This window comes from Nanorana parkeri, unplaced genomic scaffold (assembly GCF_000935625.1).
Source record: "Nanorana parkeri isolate BGI_ZX_2015 unplaced genomic scaffold, ASM93562v1 scaffold132, whole genome shotgun sequence".
NCBI lineage: Eukaryota > Metazoa > Chordata > Amphibia > Anura > Dicroglossidae > Nanorana > Nanorana parkeri.
Genome location: NW_017306400.1, coordinates 499,865 through 515,539, shown reverse-complemented (window position 1 = coordinate 515,539; position 15,675 = coordinate 499,865). Strand labels below are relative to the sequence as shown.

Here is a 15,675-nt window from a genome sequence, read left to right as displayed (position 1 = left end):
ATGTAGGCAAAAGCATAAATACATTTTGTGCTATTCATTATGCTGTGTGTTCCCTAGGACATGGCATGCATAGCTAGTCTACTGCATATTAAAAATGGCATCCCCAGGTGTGCTTTGTGATTAGTGGGGCCCCTTGTTAGAGAGTTCATGGATGTTATGATAAAAAGCAGCCCTGTCTCTTTTGGTATCCTGTCTATATTGGCAACATCTGTTCAGCCTATTTTCTGCCCTTTACTGCTGACCCTGACTATAGGCTTCTCCAACACTGCTTACTGCTTTGAGATGTATATTAGATATCTGCTTCTTCATTGTTTGCTTGATTCTGTTCCCATTTTGCTTTCCTGATTTGGCTGTTACTCTTTGGTTCAGTGTTGTCATATATTATAATGCTGTGCATAGGACCTGGGGCATCTGTGTACCAGAAAGCATACTGAACCTAAAATTTGAGTTCCAGACATATATAAAAACACCATAATGCAGTTATACACGATTTAAAAATCATCAAATGTATTTTTACTTATAACTGTAGTATCTAAACCTCTTTTGATAGTAGCCTTCAGTAATCTTCTGCACAGACTCAAACTTTGAGAGCAGGGGCATCACTAAGAGCTGATCGGGGCCTCTGCAGGATTGTGTGGAGCTCTCAGTCTCCCTTCTTGCACATGCTTACAGAAGGGCAGAGAACGAAGGTGAAATCTGTTGGTTATGTGTTTAGATGAAACACTGAGATCTTGAGGAATGCTAAATTAAGTTTTACTTGCTTAGAAGAACATTACATCTGAACACAGCATTATATAGCATACAGATAGAACTTCCTGTGTATCATAGATAAGTATACATAAGCATAGAGACTATAATTGCACTACAGCACCATCTACAGCTCAAAAGACAATATTACATCTCTGAATGTCAGTAATACAATCAGTATGCTTTTGCATTTCCAACAAAATCAGTGTACTTCTGTTCATTCATTGTCTAACATCAGACTTAGGTGGGCTGGTGCCCAAGCTGTATGGGTTAACTGCAGAGAAAAGAAAGAAGATGAGTAACTTAGCTATGCGATCTGTCAGTGATGTCAAGATAATAAGACTGGTTAAACATACACATATGTATTTTTAATGTATAATTAGTTGTTTACCTGGAGTTTAACTTAAAATGTTAATAGGGACACTAAAGATGAAGAATCAAACAAACGTGAGGGCGCAAGGCTAAAGGGGCTATAAACCTAAGTTAAACATAGTGAGAGAAGCGGAAGGAGATGGAACACTTACTTTGAGTGGGTCTCGGGAGCGGATGGATGTAGAGCAGTGGAGGAGATCGTGAAGTCCAACGTGTACAATCAATGAAGGCTGGTATGTTGCCTAGGGTAGCTCATCTCAGGGAAGAAAGAGGAGAGGGGTGGACAGGGGTGTGGGTGATGACACACGCAGTGTGTCCGTGTCCCCGCTAATGCAATGTAAAGTGCCGGCGATGTGAGAACTGACGTCTGGCTAGGCTGCTGTGGCTGCAGCTGCGGGTGGAAGAACTCGAACTGTGAATGAACGTGACTGGACCAGTGCCCGTACCGTGGTGATGATGTGGGATGGCAAATCGGCCGGGATAGTGGTAAGGTGAGGAGGGGTCGGGTTTGTAAGGTCGTGGGTGGATGCTCGGGATCAACGGGTTTTGAGGATGTTACCTCTTTGTCAAGCTCAATCGGAATGGTGTAACGGCGGCGGGAAACCGCCAATTTAAATGTGACAGCTGGGCGGAGTTTGGAGGCGGTGAGCGGCACCGCCGTGAGTGGAAGCTGTTCAGTCTCGATGTATGTCTGTGGGTTCCATGTGTGCCTTGAATGTGGGGATGGAGAGAATTAAAAGACTGTGAATAAGGCATTTTAGGGAAACGAAAATCAATAGTTTATTATAAAACTGAAGTATGGGCATCGAAACTCTGAGTGATTCGTTATGGGCGACATGATAATTTTTAGTATGAAGAACGATCTTTTGAGTCAAGAGGGGATGAGCAGGGCATTCAATAAAAGGGTTAAAAAATTCCGTGGTGATGTGCTAAGACTGTGACTCCAAGTTTGCATGTGGATATATGCATGAATATGTATGAAAGAAGGGGCTATTATATATTGATTAATAGCTTGGAGCTTATATTGAGGATAGTCTGTATAAGGAGAGGTTTATTTAATATTCATAGTATAAAGTTGAAGAATTTGGGGGTAAATTGGAGCCTAGATGATAAAAAGTATAAAATTAATACAAATTATAAATTAATATAATTTAAAAATTGTAGGATTTAAAAATGTATGTTGATTATGAAAGTGGTAGGAATTAAAATGTATAGGGGGATTAAAAAAGAAATGGGAAGATGGGGCAAGAGCACAAAAGTGATCTGGTTTCTGTATAAGCATGCGGCTCGGGCTGATAGTAAATGCCTATGAGAGACCTGTGCTCGTGATAATGGACACGGAAATCTATAAGAGATCGAAGCCGATTCAACCGTGTGTCCAGAGCCTTAGGTGGGCCTCAATGAGTTATAAAATGGTTAAAATTTCCAATTCCTCGTTCAACCCTGTTGGAGCGAGAGTATTGAGTTTGTAGAACCAAAAAGTTTCTTGTCTACATAACTTTTGGAAGCGCACGGCTGGGGAGAAGTGGTCAGGAATGTGTTCTACAGCAAAAACACGTAAATCCTGTATGCGTATGCTGTGTTTTATGGTGAAATGTCTGGGGACACTGTGGTCACAGTTGCCTTCAGCAATAAAGCGTCTGTGGTCCCCTATCCTTTTTCTTAACAGGTGGATGGTACGGCCGATATATAGTAAATTGCACAGGCATTTTAGACCATATACTACATGGTTGTTTGAGCAAGTGATGAACTGTTTTATGGAATAGCTATTGTCTAAATCAGGGGTCAGCAACCTGCGGCTCCGGAGCCGCATGTGGCTCTTTTATCCCTCTGCTGCGGCTCCCTGTCCAGGGTCAGAACTACCCCTGGGGCTGCAGGGGCTGAGGTTGTGGGGTGGGGCCCCAGTGAGGTCCGGCCCTGGGCACCCCCCCTGGTGGAATATGCGGCAGTGCAGGGTCTCGGGGCCCCGTACTGCCGATGGGCTTCTCGGTGAGGTGGCGGGTCTTGTGACTCACCTCCTCTCCCAGCCGAGTCTCTAGTAACAGGCGGCGGGAGAGGAAAAGTGTGTCACATGCCCCGCCCCCTGCAGTGCACACCGTCTGGCTGGGATGCTGGCTGTGAGGCTTTTGTCAGGTGAGTCCGAATGAGGAGCATGGGGGGGGGGAGTGCGTTACTAAGCCCAGAGTCCAGTGCGTTACTAAGCCCACATATACCTATATACATGCTATACATAGCATAAAGGTAAAAATAATGATAAGTGCCGTGTTATCTTCATTTTAGATGCCAATAGGGTTTTGTGGCTCCCGGAGTTTTCTTTTCTGTGGGAAACAGGTCCAAATGGCTCTTTGAGTGTTTAAGGTTGCTGACCCCTGGTCTAAATGATCAGTGAAGGATGATTGCTTAAAGATGAAGAATGGAAACTATCATAATATCACAGCCTTAGCTGTACCTATACAATTTGAGTAAGATAATTTGTAGATGTCTAGCTTGACTTACTGATTAGGGAATTGTCTTATGGAGTTTGGCCAACCATTAGCATCTTAGATTAGAGATGATGCTCTTTTTGTACTGAGACATGTTGCGTGAGGTGTTTTGGTATTTCTTTTAATGTCTGTCCTTCTGGAGGCTCGAAGTTTGTATTTGACATGTAGACCTGGAAAGATTAAAGGTAGACCCTGACCATTCATTACTTTAATATTTTCCAAATTCTTTTAGCTTTGCCTAATGAGTGGAGAAATTATTCAAATGAGTCCACAGCAGAACATGATCTTTGAGGTGCTAGATCTTGAGCAGGCATCACCAGCTACTGTGAGCAGGTAGGTAATCTCAGTTTTCAAGACTTTAACACCCATCTTATACTAGTTACAGACATTGTATGACAATCAGATCTTCACAGTTGATATGGCAGCAAGATTTACCTTTTATAAGCTAACTATGAACATTAACATGTCAGTGGGAATTATATGAAAACATACTATATATTTAAGTGCAGTAATGTGATAACTATACATTAGGATTTGTCTGGTTTTTTTTCTCCATATTTTATATATAATATCACTTTCCTACTACCTCCCTTTACCTGTGTTGTTCCTGTTTTTAGAATGTGTGACTCAGAGTATGTTTCTTCAAGACTTTTAGACATTCATTTTTGTAGTGTGTTTATAAAACTGTGATTCTAAAATGCTATCTGATTTAAATATTCCACTGGTATTCCTCTGGGATCAGTATGACCTTAACAGAGATATTAATGTTTTTGCAGTCGAGATATTATGTTCCTGTATAGTAATATAATATCATCTGTTTATGTTAAAAGGTAGATTTGAATAATACAACATAAACTCTTGAATTTCATATTAGCTGCTGCATTGCTGTTTTACTGAAGAACAAAGCAACTTGGGTCCCATTTAGTGGTGAAGCATAATGGATTGTTGTATCGGTTTATAAATTAATTATAGCAATTAGAAACATTACTACACAAGAATCTAAGACAGCACATTTATTTTTATTTTTAATTGAATTAACTTTAACTTTTCCATGCAAATTTTGCACATAAAAAGATTGGTGTGCACCGAAAAGATTCATTGTTTTAAAGTATTTATGAAACTTAGCACTTGTATGTCACAGGGTGAACTTGGAAAGGGTGTTTCAAGAGATTTTTGTAATATTTACTTGTGATATTGTTTTAGCAAAACATTTTCCTCCAAACCAAAAAGTTTTGTTTTGCTTAAGATATCTGTTAACCAACATAGAAAGGTTGCTTCCCTTCTTACTGGCAATGGGAAACAGCAATTGTTTTAAAATCATATATTTTTGTTTTGCATTTCATGCTCCATACAACAGACATTTAAAAATTATGCTGTGGGGAGGTCATCCAAACAGCAAATGTAAAGGCTGACCGGAGTTTAGTTTTAATAACAGAACAAGGAAAGTGAATATTTTTCCACAGTAATGCAAAATGTTTCACATACAGGGACCGTTTTACAGAGGAAAAGCTGGGCACGTAGTTTGTAGCCTATAATGTGCAGTTGAAAAGCTGGTAACATTTCTATCATTTGGTGCTCAAGACTGGGTTCTAGGTTATTGGCACCACCACAATATTATTGAAGAATATAAGTGTATCTAAACCCAAGATAAAAATATACATATACAGTAGCAGCTTACCAATTTATTTGGTGGCTGCATTAGTCTTTTTTTTTACTTTTTTCCTTCATTTTTAACCGGGTAAACCTAATTGTACTGCATTTATGGAAAAGCAGCATTGTTATTCTAGGACAGGAAGTGTTTATTGACTAAAGAAAACCTCCCCCTGTTTTCAAATAAAAGTTTATGGGGAGCTGCTGTGCAAAAAAGAGAGATCACCTAATTTCACGGCAAAAAATGACCTACTTTATCAGGTTACCAAGGTTCAGGAAAACATTTTTAAGCAACTATTGGTATGCCAGCAGTATAGATAAAAGTTCCTCAATCTGGTCCCTAATGATGTTTTGGGGGGAATCAGGGAGCTGAAAAAAAACGAGTTCTACAGACCAGGATTGAAAGCTGTGTTATAGAAAAGCTGTACTTGTGCCACCTGGCAGTTTACTGTTTTGTTTGAATGTATAGCAATGGATTTGGTAGACCTCTTGGTGAAATCTGCCCAAGGACACCAATACACTGTAGTGGTCCACAGTTATGGTACATGGTACCTTGAAGCTGTTCCTCTATGAAATACCTCATCCAAAACAGTTGCCAAAGAACTGTTCCAAATATTTACTAGAATAGTTTATCCTGAAGAAATTCTTACTGACTAAACTTGAGGGTTATGGCAGATAAGTGCAAGCAGTTTCAGAATAAGCAGCTGCAAATGTCCATGATTGATGGCCTGGTCGAATGCTTCAACAAGATTTTAAAAACCATCCTTAAGTAGGTGGTTCACAGAGATGGAAAAGTCTGGGACTACCTTTTGCCAACACTCACCCTTCATGAGAATGTTCTAGAATATATCTCTGCAAGAGCAGATTTCAAATGTGATGCCACTGGTCAGGAAACATATGCAAAGTTGACAAAAAGGCACAATGCCAGGTGTATAATAGGTCAACAAAAATAAGGTGCTTACAGATGGGGGATCAAGTGGGGGGGTACTGAACACCACTGTAAAACAGCATGAAAATTATAACTACACCTTTCTTGCTTTCACTGCTGCAAATTAGTTTATGATGTGATCAAAGTCAGTTTTTTTAGCTTCATTTTCTGTGCTCAGCAGAGCACAATCACAGAGCCTGCATCAACCTATTTTAGCCGAGTTCCCCCTTACATCAGGGCCCCCAGAGTCCTTTTCTTCCATCAGAGTCCCCAGAACTCATTCTAACATTACATCAGAGCCCCTAGTTGCCCCCCTTACATCAGAGCCCTAGTTGCCCCCCTTACATCAGAGTCCCCCCTTACATCAGAGTCCCACCTTCACATTAGAGTCCACAGAGTTAATGACCTGGTGCAAGTGGGCGCACCTGTATGTGGCAGCCTGATTGTAATTGTATGTGATATGATTACATGCAGTCTGGAATAGGCTCCGGACACATTTGGGATTCCTGCCACAGAAATACATAGGTTCCTGCTGCAGGAATCCAAGATCGCACATTAACATATAGTGTGAGTGTAGACTAAGAGTATAAAAAAACAAGTATAAGTACAGTCACAGAGTAAACCTGTCCTACTCGAAAAACACCACCCCCACCCTCAAATTTCCCTACAAAAATGCATGTACACAATGCATATTAACAACAGGTAAATGTCAGAGGGGTATACAGTACTGTGCAAATGTTTTAGGCAGGCGTGAAAATGCTGTAAAGTAGGAAAGCTTTCAGAAATAAAAGTTTTAATAGTTTATTTGTATAAATTAACAAAATAGAAAGTAAATGAACAGCTGAGACATCCAAATCCAATCAATATTTGGTGTGTCCACCCTTTGCCTTTTTTGCCAAAATGGCATCAATTCTTCTAGGTACACTTGCATACAGTTTTTGAAGGAACTCGGCAGGTAGGTTGTTCCAAACATCTTGGAGAACTAACCACAGATCTTCTGTGGATGTAGATTGCCTTAAATTGTTCTGTCTCTTCATGTAATCCCAGACAGACTCGATGTTGTGATCAGGACTCTGTGGGGGCCAAACCATCACTTCCAGGACTCCGTGTTCTTCCTTACGCTGAAGATAGTTCTTAATGACATTGGCTGTATGTTTGGGGTGTTGTCCTGCTGGGGCAATTTAGGGCTAATCACATGCCTCCCTGATGTTATGGCATGATGGATAAGTATCTGCTTGTATTTCTCAGCATTGAGGACACCATTGATTCTGACCAAATCTCCAACTCCATTAGCAGAAATGCAGCCCCAGACTTGCAAGGAACCTCCCCCATACTTCACTGTTGCCTGCAGACATACATTATTGTACTGCTCTCTAGCCCTTTAGCAAACAAACTGCCTCCAACTACAGCCTATATTTCAAATATTAGTCCAGAGCATTTGCTGCCATTTTTCTGCAGCCTTGCGGCCAAAAAGCCATATCTCTGATGTGGAGACAAGGCTAAGCAACTCAACTGCACACAAATATGGAAACTGGGATGCAAACAAATGGCAGCAAGTGCTCTGGACTGATGAGTTAAAATTTTAAATATTTGCGAGTGCCCACGGCCAGGAAGGGGCCTGTCACCCCCCCGGCTGCCCTTTCACCCACTTCTAGTCCCACATACTCAGCAGCACATGTCCCCCGGGTCCACAAGACCATGCCTTCACCACTTTAACACAGCCTCATCTTGTGGTTTGATAGCAATGGCTGCAGACCTTCTTCAAAGGTTGATCATCTCTGTGCACTGCTGAAAGTTGGGAACCAATGTCTCCTGTGTTCTTCATAATGTGACACAAACTAGGTCTGCACGGGAAGAATTGTAATTTGTGACAACCACTGTTCACTGCAGTGAAGCGATCATTTCTACAGCAGCAGCAGCAGCCAGGAGGATGTAGGATAGATTTCATGAGAGGTAAGTTATGTTGCTGCTGCTGCAGTATGCCCAAAAACATGTTTCACTAAACTTCAGCTTTGATTAAAAACATGAATTTCTGAATTGTTTTTGGGTGTATCCAACTGCTGTTAGTACACTATGTAGGAAAAAAAGCAGCGTCAAGTAAGCATGGTTATTAATTTGTAAAAAGCCTTTGTGAGCTTTACACCAAGTGGTATTTGTAGCACCTATGTGCGTAAATGTGTACACATGCACAGAGGTTCAAGCACTAGCCCAGCATGAAATTCCATACACTAATACTTACAATAGGGATTCCCATGGTATGTACCGGTACATACCCTGCCTTCTTTCCTACAATAACATAGAATACAGGGCATTTTGTTATACCATTTGGCTCTGTGCAAGGGCATTTCATTTTTTTTAGAGAGCCAGTCGTGTTGGTTTTATTTTGTTTAGTTTATAGTACTGACAGGTGCATTCCAAGGGGAACCTTATAGGACAAGGGCACAAAAGCAGCAATATTTAGATGTTCAACATGCATGCCAAACTTATGTGTCTTATGTGTATTATCTCACAGTGTATAATCAGCTAAATAGGTTCAGAGATCACAATTGGTATGCATGTGAACATCTGTATGTGCATGCCAAATTGTGATGCAGACATTTAACTTTGGTGGTGTTGGGGGTCTGCGGGCAGGGGGCTTTTAGGAATCTGGGTGCCCCTTTCATAAAGAGGACACCCAGATACTGCCCCCCCTTATAAATGATGAAGGGGTAGTTGTTACCCCTACTCATTAACCAAATACAGTAAAATTGTAAATAAACAATAAAAAGTCCTTTATTTGAAAAAAAAAAAACATAACACAGGCTTATGACAAGTCTTTTATTAAAAAAAAGTCCATCGATGTAATCCACAGGTTAATCATGTCGTCCAGCAATCTAGATCCAAGTCAATCACTATGGGCGACGGCCATCGACTCACCGAAAGAAAGAATTGCCGACATGACCAATTCCGATTAACTCTCGCAAAATGACAGCTCTGACCAGAATGTCAAATTGGTTGACATTCAGAAGCAGAACTGTCATAATACCAACTCTTCTTCCGCATGTCAACACAGGGGCGGCACAAGTCCCATGACCTCATGACTCACTCCACTGGGCCAGGGTTATGGGGAAAAGGCCATTGCCCTCAACAACATGGGGACAAGGTGCTTTGCCAGGGGGTCATCTGTGTCCAGATGCTATTGGAAGAACTGAAGGCCCTCCTATTAATCAGCCATTTCCTGTTTGTGAGTACTTTCCATATGTCAAAACATAGCTTGTTCCCCCTGTCTTGCTCTGCCAGGCTGCTGCTCATATCAAGAGTCTTGTAAGGAATTAAGGAATTTTAGGGGACCCCATGCTTTTTTTTTTGGTGTTGGGGCCCCCTAAAACTCCGACCAGACCTAAAGTGTCTGGTATGGACATAATTTCCTTCAGAATGACATTCAAATAATTTTTGGATGCATCGGAAAATTTGGATATATTCGGATTCATTGTTTTTTGGAAGTTCGGATGCATATGAATGTTCAAATTTCGGAAAATTCGTATGAATTTCAATTTAGAAAGAAACGAATCACACATGTACAATGTTCACAGACCTAGCTCATGGATTGTCATTCTTAATGTACTTACATCACCTCACTGCATTGCTGGTACCTGTCTATTAAGGTTTTTGTATCTCGTCTATTGTTCTACTCATTAACAACTTTAAAGCTTGTATACAAAACTTCAATAAAAACATATTCAATAAAAATATAAGCACACAAATAGCACAAACAAACGTCCTGCAGAGATAGTAAAACTCCTAAGAAAATACTTCCTCTTGTACAACAAAATTCAGTTGTAATTCTTCCTTTTCTCTTCCTGAAAACAATTTTAGAAATTGCTGCCATTAGTAGTCCATTGTAGCATTAAACATGTTCACGCTCTCTAAAATAACCAAAGTTATTATGACAATTAGCCAGAAAAGATAACATGGAGAATTAGAAAACTTGGTGTTGCAGAGGTAAATATTGCCCACAATGGAATCTAAATAAAAGGAAACAATAAAATGCAGATTACTGTAGGGATATTTAGTTACTCCATTTCTATTTTTAAGCCACAGCAAAAAAAAAACACAAAAAATTATTTTTGCCAATCCTCTAAACCTCATGTACTGTAGACACAGAACTTTGTGCCCTATCAAGATACTATGCCAGCAACCAGCAAAATAATACGAGACTAGAGCAAACATATACAATGAATTTAAAGGAAATTATCACTTCCTGCATTCGGGGACTGAGAGGAGATCAAAGGGAGTTTGTGTACTGAACTCCCTTTGATCTCCTGTCACAGAGCCGCATCGGGCACAGCCGATCTCGGGACTGGCAGTGACAGCTGCTGATACAAGCGATGGAGCGTCGCTCGATCGCTTGACTGTAAAGCTCCCGGCCGCCCGTGTAATTACAACGGCCGGCCCGGAAGCTGCTCGTCAGGCTCCACCGTCCTCTCGTCACAGACGAGCGGACGAGTGGATTTTTTGAGCCCTGTGTATATATATATATATATATATCTATGTAGCTAGATAGATCTATATATATTCAGACATATATAGATCTATAGATATCTATAGATCTATATAGCTATCTAGATAGATAGATAGATACTTACCTTCGGTAATCTTCCTTTCCTGATGCATCTTCATGGCAGCAAACAACGGGTTAATGCTCCGCCCCGTAACCCCATAGGACAAGTCAATTACAAGTTTAGGCTCCCCACCGCCCACAGTATTCATGTAACAATCACGAGCCATGGAAGGGTGGGAAGAGGTGTGCTGCCATGAAGATGCACCAGGAAAGGAAGATTACCGAAGGTAAGTATACAATCTTCCGTTTTCCTGGCGCATCATGGCAGCACACAACGGGAAATAATGATCACCAGGGTGGGATGCTCAATATAAATTTAATAAAGCATATAAAAAATCATAAATGCCAGTGCTAGAAGAGATAATGGCTCTGCCAAAGGCCAAGGTCGTCAGTTTCAAAGGATCGATTCGGTAGTGGTTCACGAAGGTGTGACTGGAGGACCATGTTGCTGCCTTGCATACGGTCTCTGCAGAGACTCTGGAGAAAGCTGCCCAGGATGCTGCGACACCCCTAGTGGAGTGAGCCCGGATCTCCGCTGGAACTGGAAAGCCTCTTATCGAATAGGCTTTCTGGATGGCCTTCACCATGTACGAGGCTATGGTTTTCGCTGAGGCTGCTTGGCCTCTCCTCAGGCCCTTTAGTATAGAAAGGACTTATGAATAAGGATGTGGTTCTTATTATGCTTGCCAGCTGTTTTTTTAGTTAATATTAATAAATTCTTATGCATGACTATAATATAACCACATAAGAACATTTGCATTACCATAATGTAGGTAGCCTTTAGTTTTATTTATGAATGAGTACAATACAGTGTATATAAGGTGAACCTTTCAAAATTACTTATTGCACTCCTCCATGGTCAAATATGGGAAATTCTAAATATAACAAATTACTGTTATGCATTGACTATTCAATTAAAATAAGAGTGACATTTTCAATACTCCTGTATTCAGCTAATCAAACAACTTTCTGGTCAATGTAACTGGCCAGATAGAGTATTTGCCACCCCCCACATACACCCCTTTTCTATTCAAATAATATCTAAAGCAAACACTTTCTAGTTAGTTTCAAATAGATTGTGGATTGATTAAAATGTCAGTCATTTCTTTTTTCTGTCTGTGTACCTTTGGGGACATTCCCACTCACTTTCTGTAAGTAAATCTCTCTAACATGAGAAGTCCTCCTTGAAAATGCATCCTTTTTAATTGGCTGTTTTCTAGTATGACTTACCAGGGAATGTGGTATCTCATAGTAAGATTCAATCAAACTAACACAAAAATATTTTAGGCTAAGGAAGAGAATTTTACCTCTCTATAATACAAGTTGTTTGGTACTGTGATTAGGCACACTTGCTTAAGCCATTTACCCCAAAAAAATATTTTTAGTGTGCTATGATCAGTATATTTCAATATTTGGAAACAAGTGTTTTTATAGAGAAAAAGATTGACTGCTGAGAAACTGCACAATTTTTTGGCAGTTTAACCACTTTAATACCAGCCTCTATATACCCCTTCATTATCAGGCCAGTTTCAGTTTTCAGTGGTGTGATAGTGTGACTGACAACTACTCGGTCATGCTTATGCTAACATGAATTTTATATTATTTTTTATGGCCGATAAAGCTTTATTTTAGTGGTATTTATCAACCACAGTTTAAAAAAAAAAGACCAAACATTTTGAAAAAAACAACTTTTACCCTTACTGTTAAAAAACAAATCGAATAAAAAGGCCTGGACATTATGAACATCATCAGAATGACCCATTTTGGAAAGTGGACACCCCAAGGTCTAATTTTTTGCCACAAATTTTGGATATGAAGAAACATACTGGTATTGAGGTGGTTACAACATGCAGCTTGGTAATGGTGTTCTCAATTCAGAGCATCATTAATTAATAGGTCAAACACAGAGGGAAGAGGTGATGGAGTTCATGTACAGGTTGCATACACTGGGAAGATAGAGATGAGGGGGTTAATATGCAAATGTGCAGCACAAGGGAGGTGAAGTGGCTATGTGCACAAAAAATTGTTTTTAAAAATGGCACTCTAGAACACTGTGGTCACCACTCCATTGTATGGTCTGTGGTACTGGTGAAAAAATAACTGCAACTGGCTCCCAGAAGTACTCATTACTGCAGTATGGTTCAACTCTACACAGTGATGCCCAAACTGGTGTCAACATTTGCACATAGTGGGCTGTTAATAGCTGCTCCTGACCAGTATACCGCTCCTGACCAGTATACATCTAATCTGATTCAGGACCCATGGCAGCATATTGATAGATACGTGATGAATAAATGCCTGCCAATCATTTAAAGGCCTATATATAGTGATTAGGTGAAGCACTTATAAAATGACAACAATCACTTCTAAGGCCCCATTCATACGTGACCTGTGCATGTTTGGTCATTTTTTAAGTTTTTTGGGGTTTTTCAGCCAATAAAAAGATAGTTAGTCAGCATAAAAGTGTGAATGTGCGTTACTTTTTTTTTTTAGATATTTGTCACGTGATTTAATTGAGGCCAAAGTGCTCAATTCTGCCTCAAATTATGTTTTTTCAATTACAAACATTTTGCTACACATTACAAAGCACTCAGATGTGAACAGGGGTCATTAAAAACAATGGGATTCCTACTGTTGAGCATTGTAGCTCCTAGGCATTTAGCTACAAAATGCTCTGGTGTGAATGGGGCCTAACAGTCCTATTTATATGACACTAAAAAATAATGCTGCAACCATGTCTGTAAAGTATACTCTTCATCTACCAATTACCTGCGACACCAGTCCTGTCGGTTACAAAAACAGTAAGGTTATGCAGGACACTTCTATTCTTGAAATCTATACATATAGTGCATCTTTACTGTTAGATGAAATGGAATTGGTTGTCCACATAACTGCTGTTAGAAACTGTAAATTGTTTTTGTTGGCAATTCAAAGCACTTTATAATACCAATTACAGAAGTTATATCAATGTGCAGCAGTGGCCAATAAATCATTTAATCTAAACTTTGCTAAGCTTATTGATGTTCTATATCAAAATTGTCTTCCTGGCTCACAAAGTGATGAGATTGGTAATCCTATAATTAGCAAACCTTCATCTGGTTCAATCAATAGATTTGCATTAGTAGACATTTTCAATGCACTGACATGTTATTCATTTTCTGCCTGTTAATCTAGGAAAAGGTTATTTCATTTTTAACTTGAATAGGCTATCTAGGTTGTTATAATTGTTCTAAAGTAGGTTTACAGGTTAGAATTTACTGTGTATATATATAGTGTATATATGTGTAGGACTGTCTGCAGCAGATACATTTATAGCAAAGTGTAAATTATTATTTTACATGTGCATTTATTTAAAAAATAATACATTGTGATAAATAGATGCTTATTACAGTTCAGGGATACAACACAATGTGGTGGACTGAATCCCTAAAATATAAATATAGAAATTGATAGATAACAATATGGTTTACTAATCCTTTTTGTTAGGAAAGTAGGAAACATTTGACAAAACACCAGGTTGTTCTGTGTTAAGTTGTTTAGTACTGTGTCTCGATGATCACAAAAACTTAAATTAAAAAAGTTTTACTTGAGTTTCTTGCAGAGAAGAATATAAATGAATGTATGATACATGAACAAAAATATTGGCACACTTGCATTTCTGTCAGATAATGCCCTCTTCACGCAGACAATTGTTGCACTTACAAATGTTTAGGCATTCTTATGTTTATTTATTTTGTTTGTATTGGTATGACAATTAAAAGTGGAGAAAACAAGTCAAATCTGACACATTCCACGCAAAACTAAAAAAATGGACTAGACAAAATTATTGGCAAGTTTTTGTGGAAAAGCATGGACAATCTCAAGGTTACAAGTCCATCTCCAGAAATCTAAATGTTCCTGTGTGCACTGTGCACAACATTGTCAAGAAGTTTACAGCCCATGGCACTTAAGGTAATCTCCCTGGAGATGGACGAAAGAGAACAATTGGTCAAATATTGCAACAAAGGATTGTTCGAATGGTGGATGAAGAGCCTCCATCAACTTCTAGACAAATTCAAGCTGACCTTTAGGCACAGGGTACAACTGTGTCAGCTCGCACTATACGTTGCCATTTGAATGGAAAGGGACGCTATGGTAGGAGACCCAGGAGGACACCACTGCTGACACAGAAACATAAAAAGCCAGATTGGAGTTTGCCAAAACTTACCCGAGGAAGCCAAAATCCTTTTGGGAGAGTATGCTGTGGACAGACGAAACAAAATTACAGCTTTTTGTCAAAGCTCATCAATTTACTGTTTTCAGAAAAAGAAATGAGGCCTTTAACTGCCTCCGGGCCGGCCGCAGTAAAAAAACGGCCGGCCAGGAGCTCTCTAGATCTGAGCAGGCGTCTTTAGACGTCCGCTCAGACACGCCCCCTTGCGCACACCGCCGGGCGCAAGCACGCGAGCGGGAAATGGCCGCAATTTAAAAACGGGCAGCGATGCCCGTTAATATACATGCGATCCGCCGGCTGTAAAGCCGGCGGATCGCTTGTATTTAGCGATGATCGGTGCGGCCCCCCCTCCCACTGCTGTCCCCCCCGCCATTGTCCCGGGCGCCGCTGTGCCCGGTGCGAGCCCGGGATCAGCATGTCGCCTGTGACACAGGGGATCAGAGAGAGCTCGGTACACGAGCTCCCTCCGGTCCCCTCTCCTCTGCAAGAATGCGGAAGTGTTGTATAATACATCACTTCCGCATTCTTGTGTCACTCTCCAGCTTCAGAAGCTGGAAAGAAGCTGATGGAGCAGATCTCTGCTTCATCAGCTTCTTTTGGGGGGTCCTAGGTGACATTAGGGGTCTTGGAGACCCCTGATGTCTCCATAAAGAGGACCTGTCACATATTTTGCTATCACATA

At 40.3% G+C, this 15,675-nt stretch overlaps 1 protein-coding gene across 1 annotated transcript in view; it reads left to right on the top strand.

Moving 5' to 3' along the window:
• The window catches only part of LOC108784922 (dynein heavy chain 3, axonemal-like), an 899,093-nt gene that overhangs the window by 459,329 nt on the left and 424,089 nt on the right, over window positions 1–15,675 (top strand). Inside the window, exon 36 of the mRNA XM_018553871.1 lies at window positions 3,835–3,935. Coding sequence (XP_018409373.1) covers window positions 3,835–3,935 — 101 coding nt within the window. The remainder of the gene's footprint in view (window positions 1–3,834; window positions 3,936–15,675) is intronic.